The sequence below is a fragment of the Poecile atricapillus genome, chromosome 6 (assembly GCF_030490865.1).
Source record: "Poecile atricapillus isolate bPoeAtr1 chromosome 6, bPoeAtr1.hap1, whole genome shotgun sequence".
NCBI classification, from domain to species: Eukaryota; Metazoa; Chordata; class Aves; order Passeriformes; family Paridae; genus Poecile; species Poecile atricapillus.
Genome location: NC_081254.1, coordinates 24,488,162 through 24,503,765, shown reverse-complemented (window position 1 = coordinate 24,503,765; position 15,604 = coordinate 24,488,162). Strand labels below are relative to the sequence as shown.

General features: G+C 61.7%; 2 protein-coding genes across 2 annotated transcripts; one reads left to right on the top strand and one right to left on the bottom strand.

The window, feature by feature from the left end:
* Positions 1 to 61: 61 nt before the first annotated feature.
* SFRP5 (secreted frizzled related protein 5) lies at positions 62 to 5,072 on the bottom strand. The gene is made up of 3 exons (XM_058841431.1): positions 4,458 to 5,072; positions 3,718 to 3,795; positions 62 to 3,326 (listed from the first exon to the last, which is right to left on the bottom strand). Exons 1-3 carry the CDS (start codon positions 4,987 to 4,989, stop codon positions 2,986 to 2,988), a joined length of 951 nt encoding a protein of 316 aa, XP_058697414.1. The 5' UTR covers positions 4,990 to 5,072; the 3' UTR covers positions 62 to 2,985.
* Positions 5,073 to 7,166: 2,094 nt separating this feature from the next.
* Positions 7,167 to 14,697, top strand: GOLGA7B (golgin A7 family member B). The gene is made up of 5 exons (XM_058841585.1): positions 7,167 to 7,259; positions 13,419 to 13,544; positions 13,931 to 14,083; positions 14,233 to 14,334; positions 14,448 to 14,697. The coding sequence occupies exons 1-5, from the start codon at positions 7,203 to 7,205 to the stop codon at positions 14,547 to 14,549; spliced, it is 540 nt and encodes a 179-aa protein (XP_058697568.1). The 5' UTR covers positions 7,167 to 7,202; the 3' UTR covers positions 14,550 to 14,697.
* Positions 14,698 to 15,604: the final 907 nt, after the last annotated feature.

Genomic DNA, 15,604 nt, shown 5'->3' with positions numbered 1-15,604 from the left:
GTGCTCCTGTAGAAATGGTGTTCCTGTGCCACCAGCTCTCCACGTTTTACTGGAATTCTCATCTCTCCTGCTGTAGCCTTGTTTGCCCCCTGCTCAGAGCTGTGTACAGCTGCCTGTCAGCTGCGCCAGGGCTGGATCCTGCTGGGCTGGGGCCAGAGAGCACCTCAGCTCTGACAGGAGCTACTGAGCTTCCTCTGCCTCCCACGGCTGCTCCTTCCCCTGCCCTCCCCGGGCGGTGGTCCCACCAGCTGCCTGTGTGCACAAGGATGACCTTTCCTTGTGTGAACAGCAAAGCTCCCAGCTATCCCAGGAATGTGACCCTGGCTGCTGTGCAGCTGGGAACAGCCATGGCCTGGGTCCCTGCCAGCCAGCTGCAGCTTCCCCCAAGCCAGGGAATCTGGGGGGCCAGTGCCCACCAGGCTATGACACCCACCAGTCTGAGAAGCTGCTGGAGCCCAGACCTTGCTACAGGCTCTACATCCCACCAGTGTGGGAGCTTCTATGGGGTAAGCAGCCTAAACACCTATCTTGGCTGTGGGCTCATAAACTCCTTTCCAGATGGAAATTGAGAAAAGCTGGACTTGGCATTTGCTGATGAGGGTGTCTGGCTTGTGCTGGGTGTGCAGGGGACTGGTGTGCAGAGGGCTGAGCAGTTAGTGGGGGCAGTGGAGTGGGTGTAACATTGGAGAGGGGCTGTGTAGCACCCCAAGAGCTGTGGGTGTGTTTGTGAGAGTGTCTGCAATGGGGTTATTGCTGGGCTGGGAGGGGTCAGCTTACTCAGACAGCTGACTGTGGGAGGCAGAGGAGCTACTTGTACTTCTAGAGAAAACACTGGGAGCAATGAGCACTATGGCCATGTATGTGTGAACACTCACTGGGAAGATGCTAATGACACAGAATACAAAGGGCTACAGATAAACTTAGGCTGTGGGAGATGGGGTTTTATTTATGCTTTTTAAGTTTTGCAATAAAATGTAATCAACAGTGTTTATTCTTATAGAAGTGTGCTCAGCAGTCAAGCTCTGAACATACCGTCTAATAATATGTGATTTTTTTCCCAGTGGCCAGGGAGGAGTGCCTGCTCCTGGTGTGAGGCTAGGGCAGGGGCTGGCTGCCCCATGTTCCTGGCTGGCTGTGGAGCAGGGGCACAGGCACCTCTCCCTGGCCAGAGCGGGAGATCTGGGGCTGACCAGTGGGGCCAGGGCCATGCCCAAGGAGGGCAGAGGGAGAAGAGGACACCCCAGAGCAGGGCAGGTGCGCAGTGTTCTTGTCAGCCAGAAGAGGGTGGGTGCAGACATCCTGCAGGATCAATTTCCTTTTTGTCCCAGGAGGCTCCCTGAGGCCAGGCCAGCTCCGAAGAGAAGACACAGTGTCAGGCAGCCAAGCACTGGGTAAATACCCTGGTGGCCACCTTCGGGCTCTGCTCGCCCTTTGGGATGGGTGGATTCAAGTACACACTGAATAAATGCGTCTTGTTCAGGGTGCCCCCTTGCCAGCTGGGACTGGGGGCAGCTGGGGGAGTCGGGCTGAGCTAAGGGACAGCCCCTGCTGCCATCAGAGGGCTGGGCTGAGGGCTGCCCTGGTCCGTGGGTTTTTGAGAAGGTGCTGGCTAGTGCAGGTGGGTGGCCCTAGGAATCTTTTTGGAGGAGGCTGGAGGTTGTGGCATGGAAAGTCTGGCAGCCAAGCAGGGCTGGCAGGGAGCTGTAGAGATGACTTTCAGATGATATGGGGTGAGGAAGACAGGGTTTTGGAGGCTGCCTGATCCAGTATCTGCCCCCTGTGATGCTCAGTGCCAGTCTTCTCACAAGTGCTGTGAGCTCCCATACCATGGATTTATCCTCTGGTGTGATGAAGGAAGAAACCTCCCTGGCAAACCACTGCCAAACCCCACTGTGGGGCTCCAGCAGCAGTGATGGCCCTGTCCCCCCACCCTACTCATCCAACTGCCCTCGCAGGCTTCCTGGAGTGGCAGGGGTGCCTGAGTCTCCAGTGATGCCTGTGACCACTAGGAACCACATCCCTGGGCTTGGCTGGACTGCCCAGGTTCAGGCTCTGGGCATGGCACTTGGAGCAGGGCTAGAGCCAGATCCTGAGGTGACCTTGCTCCCTCAGGCTGCCTCACTCAGTGGGCAGGACTGAGACCCCCCTCCCATTCTTCTGGGGTCCCTGAGGGAGCCCCAAGGGGCTCTTACCCGTGAACTGCAGTGAGTAGCACACAGACTTCTCTGAGGTGGAATAATTTACTGTGGTGTTGATGGGCAAGGGGTGCGTGGCTGGGTCACAGCAGGGGGGTGTGTGAGAGATGCAGTAGGGCTGGTATGGGGTGCTTGGAAGTGGGCCTCCCTCACACCGTGTGGGGAGTGGGGGAGCCCAGGAAGGGTTTGTGCTGCTCTGGGCACTTGGTCTTGAGGGGGTCAGTCTGTGGGAAAAGAGGGACAAGAGGGACCTGGCTGAGCTGGGTCTCTGTGAAGGTGACATAATCCAGGGCTGGATGTGAGCTCCAGGGGAGGGCATAGGATGTGTTGGTGGGCTGGAATAGGGACTGGGGGGCTGAGGGTGTGTGGCACATCATGAGTGAGCTGGGTAAAGGTCATGGGTGTAGGGTAGGGGTCCCAGGTGTAGGCAGTAGGGGCAAGCAGGGATCCTAAATGAAAGCAAGAGTCTCTGTGCTTCTGGCAGGGAACCTGGGAGTAGATAAGGGTCTCTGGTGCAGACCAGGGTTTACAAGCTGCAGAACAAGGGTCCTGGGTCCAGACTAAGCTCCTGGACAGAGATGGGGGCCTTTGGAGCAAAACAGGGGTCCCAGGGGTGCAGAGCAGGGCTCTCAGGAAGAGGCAGGGGTCCTGGCTGTGGATCAGGGCTCTCACAAACACAGCAGGGAATCCTGCAGGTGCAGAGCTGAGTTCTGGGGTGCAGCCAGGGAGGCCAGGGGTGGGATGCTGGGCCAGTGCAGGAGTTCTGGGAAAGGGCAGCATGGGCAAAGCCCTAGTGCTGCCCAGCCCCATAGAGCAGGGGGTGGTAGAGCGGGCACGGGTAGGAGAACATGAACTTGACCGCAAACTTCATCTCCTTGTTGTGCTTCTGCCAGGGGTAGATGGCCAGGAGGAGTAGGCGGCCGCCCACCTTGCGGCCCATGACCAGGAAGCTGCCACTGAGGCTGTCGAGCTGGGGGCAGGGGCAGGCACCCACGTTCCTCATGTGCAGCACCATCTTCTTGGTGTCCTTGCGCTTCAGCGGGCCCAGTTTCAGCACCTTCTTCTTCTGGGCAGCCACCAGCCGCCGCTCCCCGTTCTCCTCCGTCATCTCCTTGATGCGCATTTTCACCACTGTGTGGGGCAGCCGTGGGGCACGGTTGGGGGAAGGGAGCACTGCTGGAGTGCTGGGGAGGGTCTAGGCCAGGCACCTGTGCAGGACAGGGTGCAGCCCATCCCTGGGTTGGGTCTCTGGGGAAGTTACTGTGTGGGGAGGGGAAAGGGGTTGTTGGGGAGGGGTCCAGCAGAGGCTCCCAGTGACCCTCCCAAGTGTCCCGTTCTGCCTCTCCCCTACCAGTGTGTTCTCCTGTGGTGCACCCATCCCATGCATGAAGAGTCCAAGGGAATGGCTCAGGGGTCTCCCATGGGGCGACCCTGCCCTCTGGCCAACTCCCACCCCAGCTGTCAGACCTAGGGGAGACAGACCCTTGTCCAGGGGAGCTGGGAAGAAGACCCTAGCACTCACCAAAGTCACTGGAGCACATCTGCTCCATCATGCCATCTGCCTTGTGCTCCATCTCACACTGGGTGCAGATCTTGGACACTGTGGTGAGAGACCAGTTACTGTCACAGCTTCCTGCTGCTGGTCCTTGTCACCTGGGCCAGCTCCTCGGGGACACAGTTGGGAGAGCCCCAGCAGCTCCTCTGCTCCCTAGGTAGCTGCGCTGGGGTGATGTGGGGAGGCACAGAGCACCTTGCTGGCCAGGCTCATCCCCCCGGAGGGGAAGAGACATGGGGATACCCTCCCATCAGATGGAGGCACTTCGGAGCACAGCAAGAGTAAGGGTGGCTCCAGCCTGAAGGCTGTCACAGCCCGGATCCTGACGCTAGGCTGCCTTTGGGTGATGTCCCCTCTCCTGCCTGAGGGGACAGCCACCCTGCAGCAGCAGTGTGGGGCTGACACCCGCAGGTGCAGCATGCTCCCTCGCTGCTGACATGGGACTCAGTGGGAGGAGAGGAACATAGCACTGTGACTGATCTGCCAGTGGCTCCCACCTCATCCCATGTTCTTCCTTCTCCCGCCACAGTTCTGTGCAGGCAGCTGGGAGCCCAGTGCTCCTGGGCACTGAGTGATGCCCAGACAAAGCTGATACTGTGCCTGCTCCTGCCCTGTTGCAGACAGAGTCCTTGGCCAACACCAGTGTCCTGGGTTGTGCAAGGGCTCCACATGCATTCCCATCCCATTACAGTACCCTTCCCACTTACCTGGTGGTGGCGTGGCTTTGCTGTTCCCAAACTGGACGGCGATGCAGAGCTCGTGGTCAGAGGGGAACTTGCCACACTGCAGCATCTCAGGCCAGGGGAAGCCGTAGGACTCCATGACAGGGGCACAGGAGTCTCGTACCACCTCACAGAGGGAGCGGCAGGGGTAGACGGGCCGGTCAAGGCAGACAGGGGCGAAGAGGGAGCAGAGGAAGAGCTGGGTGTCGGTGTGGCACTGCTTGGCGAGCAGGGGCACCCAGCTGCCAGCCTGCTGCTTGGCTTCGGCCATGGTCTCGTGCTCCAGCAGGTTGGGCAGCCGCATGCGCTTGTAGCCCACGTCGCGGCAGAGCTGCATGTCGGGCGGGATGTCGAGGCACTGCGGCTCCCGCCCGTAGAAGCGCCCGTGGGGCAGGCTCTCGGGCTGCCACCCATAGTAGTCGTAGTGCTGCCCGCCGCCCAGGGACCCTGCCAGGGCCAGCGCCAGGGCCAGCAGCGCCGTGCCCCGGCAGCCCGGGTGGCTGCCCGCCCGCGGCATCGCCGCTGCCCGCCTGCCGCTGCCGGCCGCGGCTGCCGAGCGGGACGGGAGCGTGGCTCGGCACCCTGCCTGCTCCCTTAGCGCCTCCCACGCTCGCTGCCCTTTCTAAGGAGGCTGGAGACCTCGCCGGCAGCCAATCTGCTCTGCCTGCCGGGCCCCCCGGGGCTGGCCCCCGGCTCCCCCTAATCTGCCCACCCCGCTGCCACCTCCCTCCTTCCCTCCTTCCCCGGTACATGGTGCTCCATGCCCCTCGCCCTCCCAAGGAGCCCCTCTGCGTGCACCTCCACAGCCCTCCCTGTCTCTCTGTGCCCCTAGGGTGATGCTCTCTAGCAGGGCTGGTTCTCCTGTCCCATGACGATGTGTTGTGGTCCCAGGTTATCCCCATTATTCACCAGTCCCGCTGCCTCCATCCCACCTGGCACCCCAGAGGCGTGCTGCGTCATGGGGCAGGGGACCCTGGTTCCAACCCTGTGCCACCCCACTCTTTTCTCCCAATACAATATGCTTGGGGTGCTGGGGTTTAAGGAAGAGGACACCCTAGAAGCTTCATGCTGCAACTCTGGGAGGGCTGCTGTACCCAGGTGCCAGGTGTGCCATCAACGAGGCGATGCCATGGGCATGGGGTCCTTATTCCTCATGGATGATTCTGCCAGCATGTACCTGGGGCAGTCCATGGTCTGCTGGCACAGGCAGAGCTGGGATTACACCTTCCAGCAGAGGGCCTGCACCCAGGCTCTGCCAGTGCTCAGGTTGTGGGCAAAGCTAGAGCCCAAGTGATGTGAGGGTTCTGCCCAGATGACATTCCCCCATTCCCTTGGAGTTGGGGGCTGCAAGGCTTAAGACCCCATTAGAAACCCATTTATCTGCAGGGGTTATCTGGGGCACCCCTCCCTTTCCCATGATCGATGCCCCTGCCTGGCCAACGGGCTTTGGGCTGCCGCTGGCCCCTGCCCACCGGATAAGGCAGCTCTGTTAATGGGCGATAGAGCAAACAGTCCAGTGCAGGCAGTGATAGCAGCTGCTCTTTGCCCTGAGCTGGGGGCAGGGACCCGGTGGGGTCCTTCTGCTTTGGGGCAGTGCTGGGAACCTCAGCTGCACAGCCTGCCCTTCCCTGTAGCCTGCCGGCCCTGCCCATGCCCTCTGTGCTCAGCAGCCACCACTGCATCACCCAGTGATGCTCACTTCCAGCCCCAGGGTGGGCTGAGTTCATCCCACCCCAGCCAAGCCCCGGAGATGGCACCATTAATGTGTAACTGCCGGGGAGCCCGATAAGATACAGCAGCCTGTTATCAGGGCTGCCTGGTAGCAGGAGGGAGGGTGATCGACGCATCGGGCTGTCACGGCAGGAGTAAGATTGTCTGGAGATAAACGCTGATAGAAAATAGCTAATCCGTGATGGATGGGCTTGGGCTGGGTGTAATTGCCATGGGAGCTGAGCTGGGAAGGGGCTGGGAGCAGAGGCAGAGGGAGGCTGGGTGTGCAGAGCCAGCGTGCCGATGCTGGGCACAGTCGTGGGTGTGCCATGTCCCTGCGCTGTTCCCGTGGCACTGCCAGCACTGTCCTGCTTTTGATCATGGACCAGCTCCCGGCTTTCAGCCTGCCCCATCCCATAACCCAGTCTGGCGTCTATAATCCCTAGTTCCTCCCAGGAAGGTGTTGGGGGTGCTGAGCACTCTGTGCCAGCTGGCACCGCACCAGATGAAGGTGAGGGGGCTGGCGAGACTGGCGCTGAGCAAGGGTCTCCCTGCACACTGCCCCAGTCCCTTCATCTGTCATGATGCCTTCATTAGAGCCCTGAGTCACTCCTGGCAACGCTGCAGGGAGCAGGGCTGGCCCCAGGAGAGCGGTGTCTGTCCCCTGCTCATCCCCGGTGGGGTGGGGTGTCCTGGCAGCCTTACCTCCGAGCTGAGACTGTGCCTCTGCTCTGGGGCGTCCTTGCCGCACTCGCGGTGCTTCCCTAACCATTTCCCACCCAGGATGTCCCAGGCTGGGCTGTACCCCGGCGAAGGGGATGGACCCAAGACAGCTGTAGCCGGCGCCCTTCCCTGCGTCTTGTCTGCGCAGGCCGCTCCAGTGCCCACATCCCCGTTCTGCACCGATGCAGCTGTCTGTGAGACTGACACTTGCTCCTGTCACTCCAGAAAGCTGGCTGTGCCACCGCTTGTGTCACTGCCTGTGCCACTTGTCACGGCAGCGAGAGCGGAAGCGGGGCCATGGGGGCTGCCCCCTCTGCGGTGGGGACCTCGGGCACAGCCGGTCAGGGTGGCACGGTAAGAGCACATCCCCTGCGGGTGCTCCCTCCACACTCCTGACCCTCCCTCTGGAGGACCCGTGCCTGGTTGTAGCGCAGAGCAGATCCGAGCCAGGGAAGCAGGAGACTCCCAGGAAATGAGAAGCTGAGCAGGGTCCCGGCCGCCTCCTTCCATCCTTGTGTTCCCTCACACCCACTCTCCTGCCACAGCTTTGGGTGCTACCGACCTTGTTCCTGTCAGCAGAGATGCATCGCCCTGGCCTGGGTGGGTGGCCTGAGTGGGCTCCCTCCCATCCTCCTCTTTCTCCATCCTCTCATTCTTCCTGCCCCAGTCCCATACTGGCTCCTGGGCTGCAGCAGTGTGGGCAGGGGCCTTTGGGAGAGGATAGCACACCGGGGTGGCATGCAGAGAGTGCCAGGAGGGGACGGCACGCTGGGACTGTCCGTGCAGGGACACGCGTCCCATGGCACCCAGCAGCTCCCAGGAGAGAGCGCCCTGGGCTGGCAGCAAGGCTCCGTGCGGGTGGTCCTGCCTGGGAGTGGCCGCGGGAGGTTGGGGCATGACCGGGGACGCCGTGGGGTCGAGGTTGCCCTGGGGTAATGTGGGATCATCGGGGTGGGCAGTGGGGAGGGTCAGCAATTGCCGTGCCCTTGCCCTGCGCCCACACACACTCCCGCTGCTCGGCAGCCCCAGGAATGTGCTGGCAGCGCTCCCGGCCCAGCTGCGGAGCCGAGACTGCCCTGCCGCCCTCCCAGCCCCCACCCAGCACCTCCTGGCCCTGCCCAGTTCCTGCCAGCTCGCACACAGACCCTCCCTGTTCGCTGCCGGACACCCCGATCCTGGCCCCCGGCGTTTGGTCCTACTCAGCAGGGCAGGGAGGGGGCATGTCGCATGTGGGGACCCTCTGAGGAGGAGTCCCTTTCCCTCACAGCATGGCACCGTGCATGGGGACCTTCTCTGCAGCGCTGTTTGTCCGTCCCCGCCCCACCACGTCTGCTCCCACCACAGCCCCATCCGCGGTGTGGGAGCAATCCTCGCACAGTCCCTGCTCCCAGCCGGCACCTTTGCTAATGGCAGACCTTGGCACCTTGCTCTGAAACCACATCCTCCTCTGCTTGCACAGCTAACTCTCCTCTGTGTGCAGGGAGGATGCTGTGTCTCCCAGCGCCTGTGGACTCCTGTGGGGTGTGCTGGGGGGCTGCCCCAGTGCGATGGGGGTCCTGGAACCACCCCTTCATGGGCACAGCTGGACCGCAGGTGCCACAGAGGGGTGTCCACACTCGGGGTGCCCAGTCTGTAGGGTCAGTTGGCCCCAGTTTGGGGCACTCTCCATGTCCTGTGTGAAGGGCCAGGCTGGGGCATTTAGAGTTGTTTTCCAAAGGCTCACAGTGTGGGAGCCTCGTCCCCCTCCCTTTCCCCTCCCAGGTGCACACACCTGGGATCTCTCAGGAAAGGTTATCAGCTAATCACGCTGTGTTTGTGCCTCCCAAATGTCACCGTTGTCCTCACTGGGATGGTGAGCTCATGCTCCTCACCATTACTGAAAGCACTTCCAGTGCTAGGAGAAACAGCTGCCAGGCCCTTCTGTGGCCCCTTTGAAGCAGAGCTGGAGCTGCTGACAGCTCTGACAGGGTGCAGAGGGGCTCAGCAGGCAGTGGGTGCAGGATGGAGCCCCAGAGCTTGATCCCAGGCTGGTTGCAGCCTCCAGCTGTCCTCCACGGCCCCTGGTCACCCTTGTAGTGCAGGGAGGGTTGAGATGCTGGGATGAGGTGCAGCACCATGCACCCAGAGACACACCAGGGACGGCCCCTGGTCCTGGTCTGGGAGTCAAGTGCAGGGGTTGCAGCAGGGGCACTGCTGGGCCGTGCTGTGGTGTGATGGGCACAGGCACATTGTCTGGTGAGGGCTGGCCATAGCGGTACCAAGTGTGCCCCATGTCTGTCCCACAGGGCCTGGGGCAGGGCCTACGGGAGGTTAACCAGGGCCAGGGGCAAGGAGAGATCTGCAGGGTCTGTCTGCAAGAAAGGTTAGAGCTGCCTCACTCCAGGTGCAAGGGAAGAGCCAGGCAGGGGAGTAAAGGCAGCTCTGACACCAGCCATGTGTATCCCTGCTGCTGGGCAGCCTGAAAAATCTCCCCTTTGGGCCGAGTGGATGGAGCAGAAGGGTCAGAGCCCTTCCAGGACCCCTCACAGTGCAGTGGTCTGGGGAGGGCAGCAGTGCCATTCAGCACATTGAAGCTGCCCCGAGCCCCTGCTCCTACTGCCTGGCATTCCATCGTCTGTGCCAGCCCCCCTCCACCTCTGCCCTGCCCTGCTGGAAGCTGTAGCACAGCATGGCATGAGATAGCACCAGCCTGTTCCTCCTGCATGGAAACCAGCAGGGCCTGTCCCTGCTCTGGCTAAAACTGGAAAGCCCATGACGCCACATCCTGCATGGGGGAGCTGGCAGACCCCAGTGGGCTCTGGAGGTGCCGGGGTCTGCAGGCACTACAGGCAGGGCTGGGTCTGTGTGGTGATGGGCAGTGCTTTGGGACAGGTCTGAGTCATGCCTGCCATTGGACAAGGCTCAGTCCTGGGCAGTATGGCTGGCAGAAGGCAGCTTCCTATGGTGAGGTGATGTCCCACCAAAGGATACTCCTTGACACATGCAGACAGCAGGTCCATGGCCTATGAGGCACATGGAGCCCAGAACTGAGTCCTTTGCTTGGGCTGGGTTGATGTAGCTAGAGGAGACAACCCTGGGGCAACACGACAGGATGTGGGTGGCAGGGAGAGCTGATCCCCCCGGCTGCTCTCAGCCCCTCACTGCAGCATAGGAGAGCAAATTTCATCTCCTGGCAGGCACAGTATTGCCATGGCAACCGGCAGGACCTGCCAGGCCGGCAGGCGAGCACTGACGTGGCGGTGGCATGCAGCACGGGAAGGAGATGGGATGCAGGGTCTAGTTTTGGGGACATCTGAGGACAGGCTTAGGTGTGTGAGCACACTGCATGTGCAGCTGGGTGTGTGCCTGGGGTGCATGGGGTGTGCAGGCAGATGTGGGCGTCTGAGTGCGTGCACAAGTGCCTGTGCCAATGTGCATGCGCGTGTTTGGGTGCATAGCAGACTTCACACAGCATCCTCTCAAGGGGTGTCCTTTGGTTTTGTGGCACCATCAAGGCAGGGTGTACCTCACTGCTCTGGAGGGCTGGCAGGGTTGCTCTGAACCGTGGGAGCAGCAGGTTTCCCCAAAAGCTGTGGGATCCATAGCTTTGTGTCTGTGGGGAAGATGAGCTCTGCAGCTGGGGTCACTGACTGCATTTGTCCTTTGGTCCCTTGGTCACAAACCCTGCCTCCAAAGAAAGGGGGCTGCTTACCAACAACCCCAAGGCCCTGTCTCTATTTGCTCTGCCCAAAGTCTGGCCTAGTGGTCAGAGTAGGGAGCAGGAGACTCGCAGAGTCAGCCACCAGTGCTGCAGGCAGCTGGTTATGCTGTGCTAGCTGTGTGTTAGCTGTGTTAGCTGTGTTAGATGTGTGTTAGCTGTGTGTTAGCTGTGTGTTAGCTGTGTGTTAGCTGTGTGTTAGCTGTGTTAGCTGTGTGTTAGCTGTGTGTTAGCTGTGTGTTAGCTGTGTGTTAGCTGTGTGTTAGCTGTGTGTTAGCTGTGTTAGGTGTGTGTTAGGTGTGTGTTAGGTGTGTGTTAGCTGTGTGTTAGCTGTGTTAGCTGTGTGTTAGCTGTTTTAGCTGTGTGTTAGCTGTGTTAGCTGTGTGTTAGCTGTGTGTTAGCTGTGTGTTAGCTGTGTTAGCTGTGTGTTAGCTGTTTTAGCTGTGTGTTAGCTGTGTTAGCTGTGTGTTAGCTGTGTGTTAGCTGTGTGTTAGCTGTGTTAGCTGTGTGTTAGCTGTGTGTTAGCTGTGTGTTAGCTGTGTGTTAGGTGTGTGTTAGCTGTGTGTTAGCTGTGTTAGGTGTGTGTTAGCTGTGTTAGCTGTGTTAGCTGTGTGTTGGCTGTGTTAGCTGTGTTAGGTGTGTGTTAGCTGTGTTAGCTGTGTTAGCTGTGTGTTGGCTGTGTTAGGTGTGTTAGGTGTGTTAGGTGTGTTAGGTGTGTTAGCTGTGTGTTAGCTGTGTTAGCTGTGTGTTAGCTGTGTGTTAGCTGTGTGTTAGCTGTGTGTTAGCTGTGTGTTAGCTGTGTTAGCTGTGTGTTAGCTGTGTGTTAGCTGTGTGTTAGCTGTGTGTTAGCTGTGTTAGCTGTGTTAGCTGTGTGTTAGCTGTGTGTTAGCTGTGTGTTAGCTGTGTGTTAGCTGTTTTAGCTGTATTCGCTGCCAGAGCAGATGTTCCGGCAGGGCCCCGCAGTGTCTCCAGCACGGCCCAGGTGCTGAGGGAAGGGCTGGCTGCTCTCCTGCCTGCTCGGGGCTCTGTGCCCAGCTACGGCATCCCTTGCCCCGCTACAGCCCCAGCTGGGAGCCCCCTTCTTCGCCTCTCGGGAGAGCCTCTTTCCCCCCCCGTTTGGCATTTCTCCGGCTCTAATTGAGCTGTCAATGGGCAGAGATAACAGGGAATTCGTTAGCTCCGCTCTTTGATGTCTGCCCGCGCTCCCATCGCAGCACCAGCTGCAACTCCTTCGCAAACAAACAGCTTCAGATGAGGCCCCTTGGCACGGTCGTCTGCCTGTCCCACGGTCGACTCCCCAAATCCCTGCCGGGCCAGCCTCACGGCCGCTCAGACCGTCTGCTACCTCGGCAGCAAGGTTTCCCCGCCAGGGACCTACAGCCGCATCCCAAAGATCTCCGGGTCCGGCACTCGCCGTGCCCGACCCCCGGGACGCACAGCAGCAGTCTTCCCTCGCAGCCCCTCTCCGGGGCCGGCCCGGGCTGCCGCTGTCGCCGTCCGCAGCAACGTGGCCGCGTCCTGCGGGCGCTCCGTGCCGGCGGCGGCAGGCGCCCATCCGCGGTGCCTCGGGGCGGGCCGCGGCGGACCGGGCGGCTGCGCACACGGGGCGGCCGGGCCCGCCTCCGCCTCTCGGCTCGGCAGCACCGCGGACAGCGCCCGGCCCCGCACGGCCCGGGAGACGGCGCCGCTCCGCTCCGCTGTCCCCGGCACGGCACAGCCCGGCCCGGCGCCCGCCGCGCCATGGCCACGGAGGTGGGTGCGCGGCGGGGACACCCCGGCACGGCACCCCCGGGCCGGGCTGCGGCGGAGCTCCCCCGCCCTGCGCTGCCCGCCGCCGGGGCGCGGCACGGACCGGGGTCCGTCAGCGTGGGGTGCGCTGCTGCGGGAGGACAGCGTGGGGCTGGGGTCCGCGGGGAGGAGAGGAGTGTGGGGCTGGGGGCTGCGAGGGCTCCGTGGGCACAGAAAGGCCGGTGAGGTGCCTGAAGGGGCGTGGGGGTGCAGGGTGGCTGCAGGGTGCCTTTGGTGAAGGCTGCAGCATGTCTGGGTTGGGCTGTGGGACTGGGAGTTCTTCTCCCACAAATGGTGGGTCAGACGTGGGACAGCGTCAGACAGTCTGTGGGGCAGAGAGCCAGTTGCCCCCTGTCTCCCTGGGGAAGCTCAGGGAAAGGCCTGATGTCCGCCCTTGCACAATCTGGTGCCTCCATCCCCTTCTCTAGCCACCAAAGCTGCCCCACAGCCTGGCGCTCGGGGGCTGGCACGGGCTCTCACGCCCTGTGGGGAGTCAGGGCTTAGCACCTGCTGCCGGGCCTGCCGGTCCTGTTCACGAAGACGCCCCACTGCAGCCTGCCCACCCGCTGTGCCTCTGCTGCAGCCCCGCTGCCCATCCCTGCTCCTGCTCGGCTCACTCCCAGCCTCCCGCCGGGAGCTGTTGGGTTGGCTGTGATCTGGGGCACTGCTGGGGACAGGGGCCTGTCCCCTCCGGAGACACACACTCATGCACGCAGGAACCACTGGGGGTGAGACCAGACACCACCCCGGGGCAAGAGCACACGCACTCACCCTCATTCCGAGGAGGGGGCTGCCACAGCATCCTCCCCTTGCCGCCATCCTCCCCTCGCCCCCCGCCTCGCATCTCCAGCGCCAAGCTATGCTCATGGTGTGACACAGCCTGTGCTAGGGGCTCCCTGCCCCGGGCTGTGTCAGCCAGCAGCCCCTGGCACTGTGGGAATGGCGCTGCTCCCCAGACCTCCAGCCCTGCAGTAGGGATGCCCAGCACCCCTGGCTGCAGCCCCTCCCGTGTCACCCTCTGCCCCCAGGTGCACAGCCTGCAGGAGCTGCGGCGCAGCGCGTCCCTGGCCACCAAGGTCTTTGTGCAGCGGGATTACAGTGATGGGACCACATGCCAGTTCCAGACAAAGTTTCCCCCTGAGCTGGAGAGCCGGGTAGGGAGTCTGAGAGGTTGTCAGGGTGGGGGGTGCCCTATGGCAGTGCCCTGTGGGGGCTCAGAGGGATGAGAGGTCTAAAGGTGTAGGGGTTTATCGGGTGTTGTATGGCCCTGGGCCAGCCAGTGCTGTTGGGTGCATGAAATCACAGCTGCCTTAGCTGGTGTGCAAGGGCTTTGGTGCTCCTGGGGCCTGGGAGGCTCTGGTGAAGGCTGCAGGCTCAGCAGGTTACGGGTGGGAGGTGGGCAGGGGCCTGCAAGCTGAAGCATCATCTGGGCAGGGAGGAGAGGGTTCAGTGCTCTCCAAGTGCCCCCAGGAATGGGGACAAGGTGGCACAAGGAGTCAGTCCCTGGCCAGATGCCTCTTCACCCTGGTTTCTGTCCTAGATTGAACGACAACTTTTTGAGGAAACTGTGAAAACCTTAAATGGCTTCTACGCCGAGGCGGAGAAGATTGGGGGCAGCTCATACCTCGAGGGATGTCTGGCCTGTGCCACTGCCTATTTCATCTTTCTCTGCATGGAGACACATTATGAGAAGGTGCTGAGGTGCAGGGGTGGGCTCAGGCTTTGGGCACAGCTCGCAGTGGGCATGGGGATGGCTCAGGGGTGTCACAGGGAACATGGGACTGGAGGCCAGAGTAGACAACAATGCTGGCAGGCCCTGAGTGTCCCTCTCTGTGCTGACAGGTCCTGAAGAAGATCTCCAAGTACATCCAGGACCAGAATGAGAAGATCTATGCACCACGGGGGCTGCTGCTCACTGACCCCCTGGAGCGTGGCATGAGGGTCGTATCCTTTGGGCAGAGGGGTGCTTGGGCGACGGCAAGGGTGAAGGGAGACTGGGCATGGGTGCTGGGCAATTGGGCTGGCCCGTCTCACCGATGATCCTTAGCAGGGCCCAGATCGAGATCTCCATCTACGAGGACCGGTGCAGCAGTGGCAGCTCCAGCAGCGGCAGCTCCAGCAGCAGCAGCGGTGGTGGCGGCGGGGCAGGGGGCCGGTGACTGGCAGGGAGTCCCTGCAGGGACTCGTACTGCCGGGACAGTGGCCTCTCCGAGCTCCGCAGGCTGCACTACCAGAGCACACGCTTCTGAGCCCAGGGAGAGCAGGAGGGGGAGGCCGGGGGAACCCAGTGAGGCTGACCACCCCCGTCTGCTCTTTGTCCCCCGCAGTGAGCCTGCCCCTGCTCGGACCCGCTGTGGGTAGGGACTGGTGCTGGGGCATCCCAGGTGCTTCCCATGAGACGAACTTGCCAAGGGGCTCCTCCAGCCCTCCGTGCGTGCTTGGTGCTGCCGCCCCTGCCGCAAGCGAAAGGAGCTTGTCCTGCTCGGGCAGTCCCAGCTGGCAGTGTCCCTGTCCCCAGGCACCGGGGAGCTCCAGGAGTGGCAAAGCCTCAGGCAGCGCTAAGCAGGGGACGCACACTTAACCACACGCCCACAGACACTGACAGCTCTTGCTGCACCCCCTCCTTAGGGCACCCTGCTCTTGGTGCTGTGGTGTGGGCTCAGCTGCTGCTTGCCACCATTCAGGGGGCCTGGTAGAGCACTGGTGCAGCTTCTACTGCATGATGGGCCATGCATTCACCCCAGCTCTGCCCCATTGCTGCTCCCCTGGCCCCCTCCCCCATCTGGCACTACATCCTCTCCAGCAGCATCCTTCACTGCCATGACACTGGGCACTTGCTTCTGCTCCCTGCATGACCTGCTGCCATCCCCAGCTGGACCCAGGTATTTCTCCAGCCCAGTGTCCAGGGCAGGGAGGTGCAGTGCTGGGCATGATGCTGTCCCTGTGCCATATGCCCTGGGCTCATTCATGGCCCAGCACAGTTGAAGCTGAGCTGTGGCATAGGTGAGGCAGGCTCCCTGCCCAGTCCTGGCACAGTTTGTCTGTACCTTGCTGCCAGCAGCCCCCTGCCTACTCTGCCCCATGACCTGCCCTAATGCAGGGAGGGTGCCCAGTGGAGCAGCTCCATGAGGACCTTTCCTCTCACACTGCTGAGTCCTCCCCTGCCCATATGTCCCGCATGCATTTGCCACCAGTGCCCCAGTTCTCAGCCTGG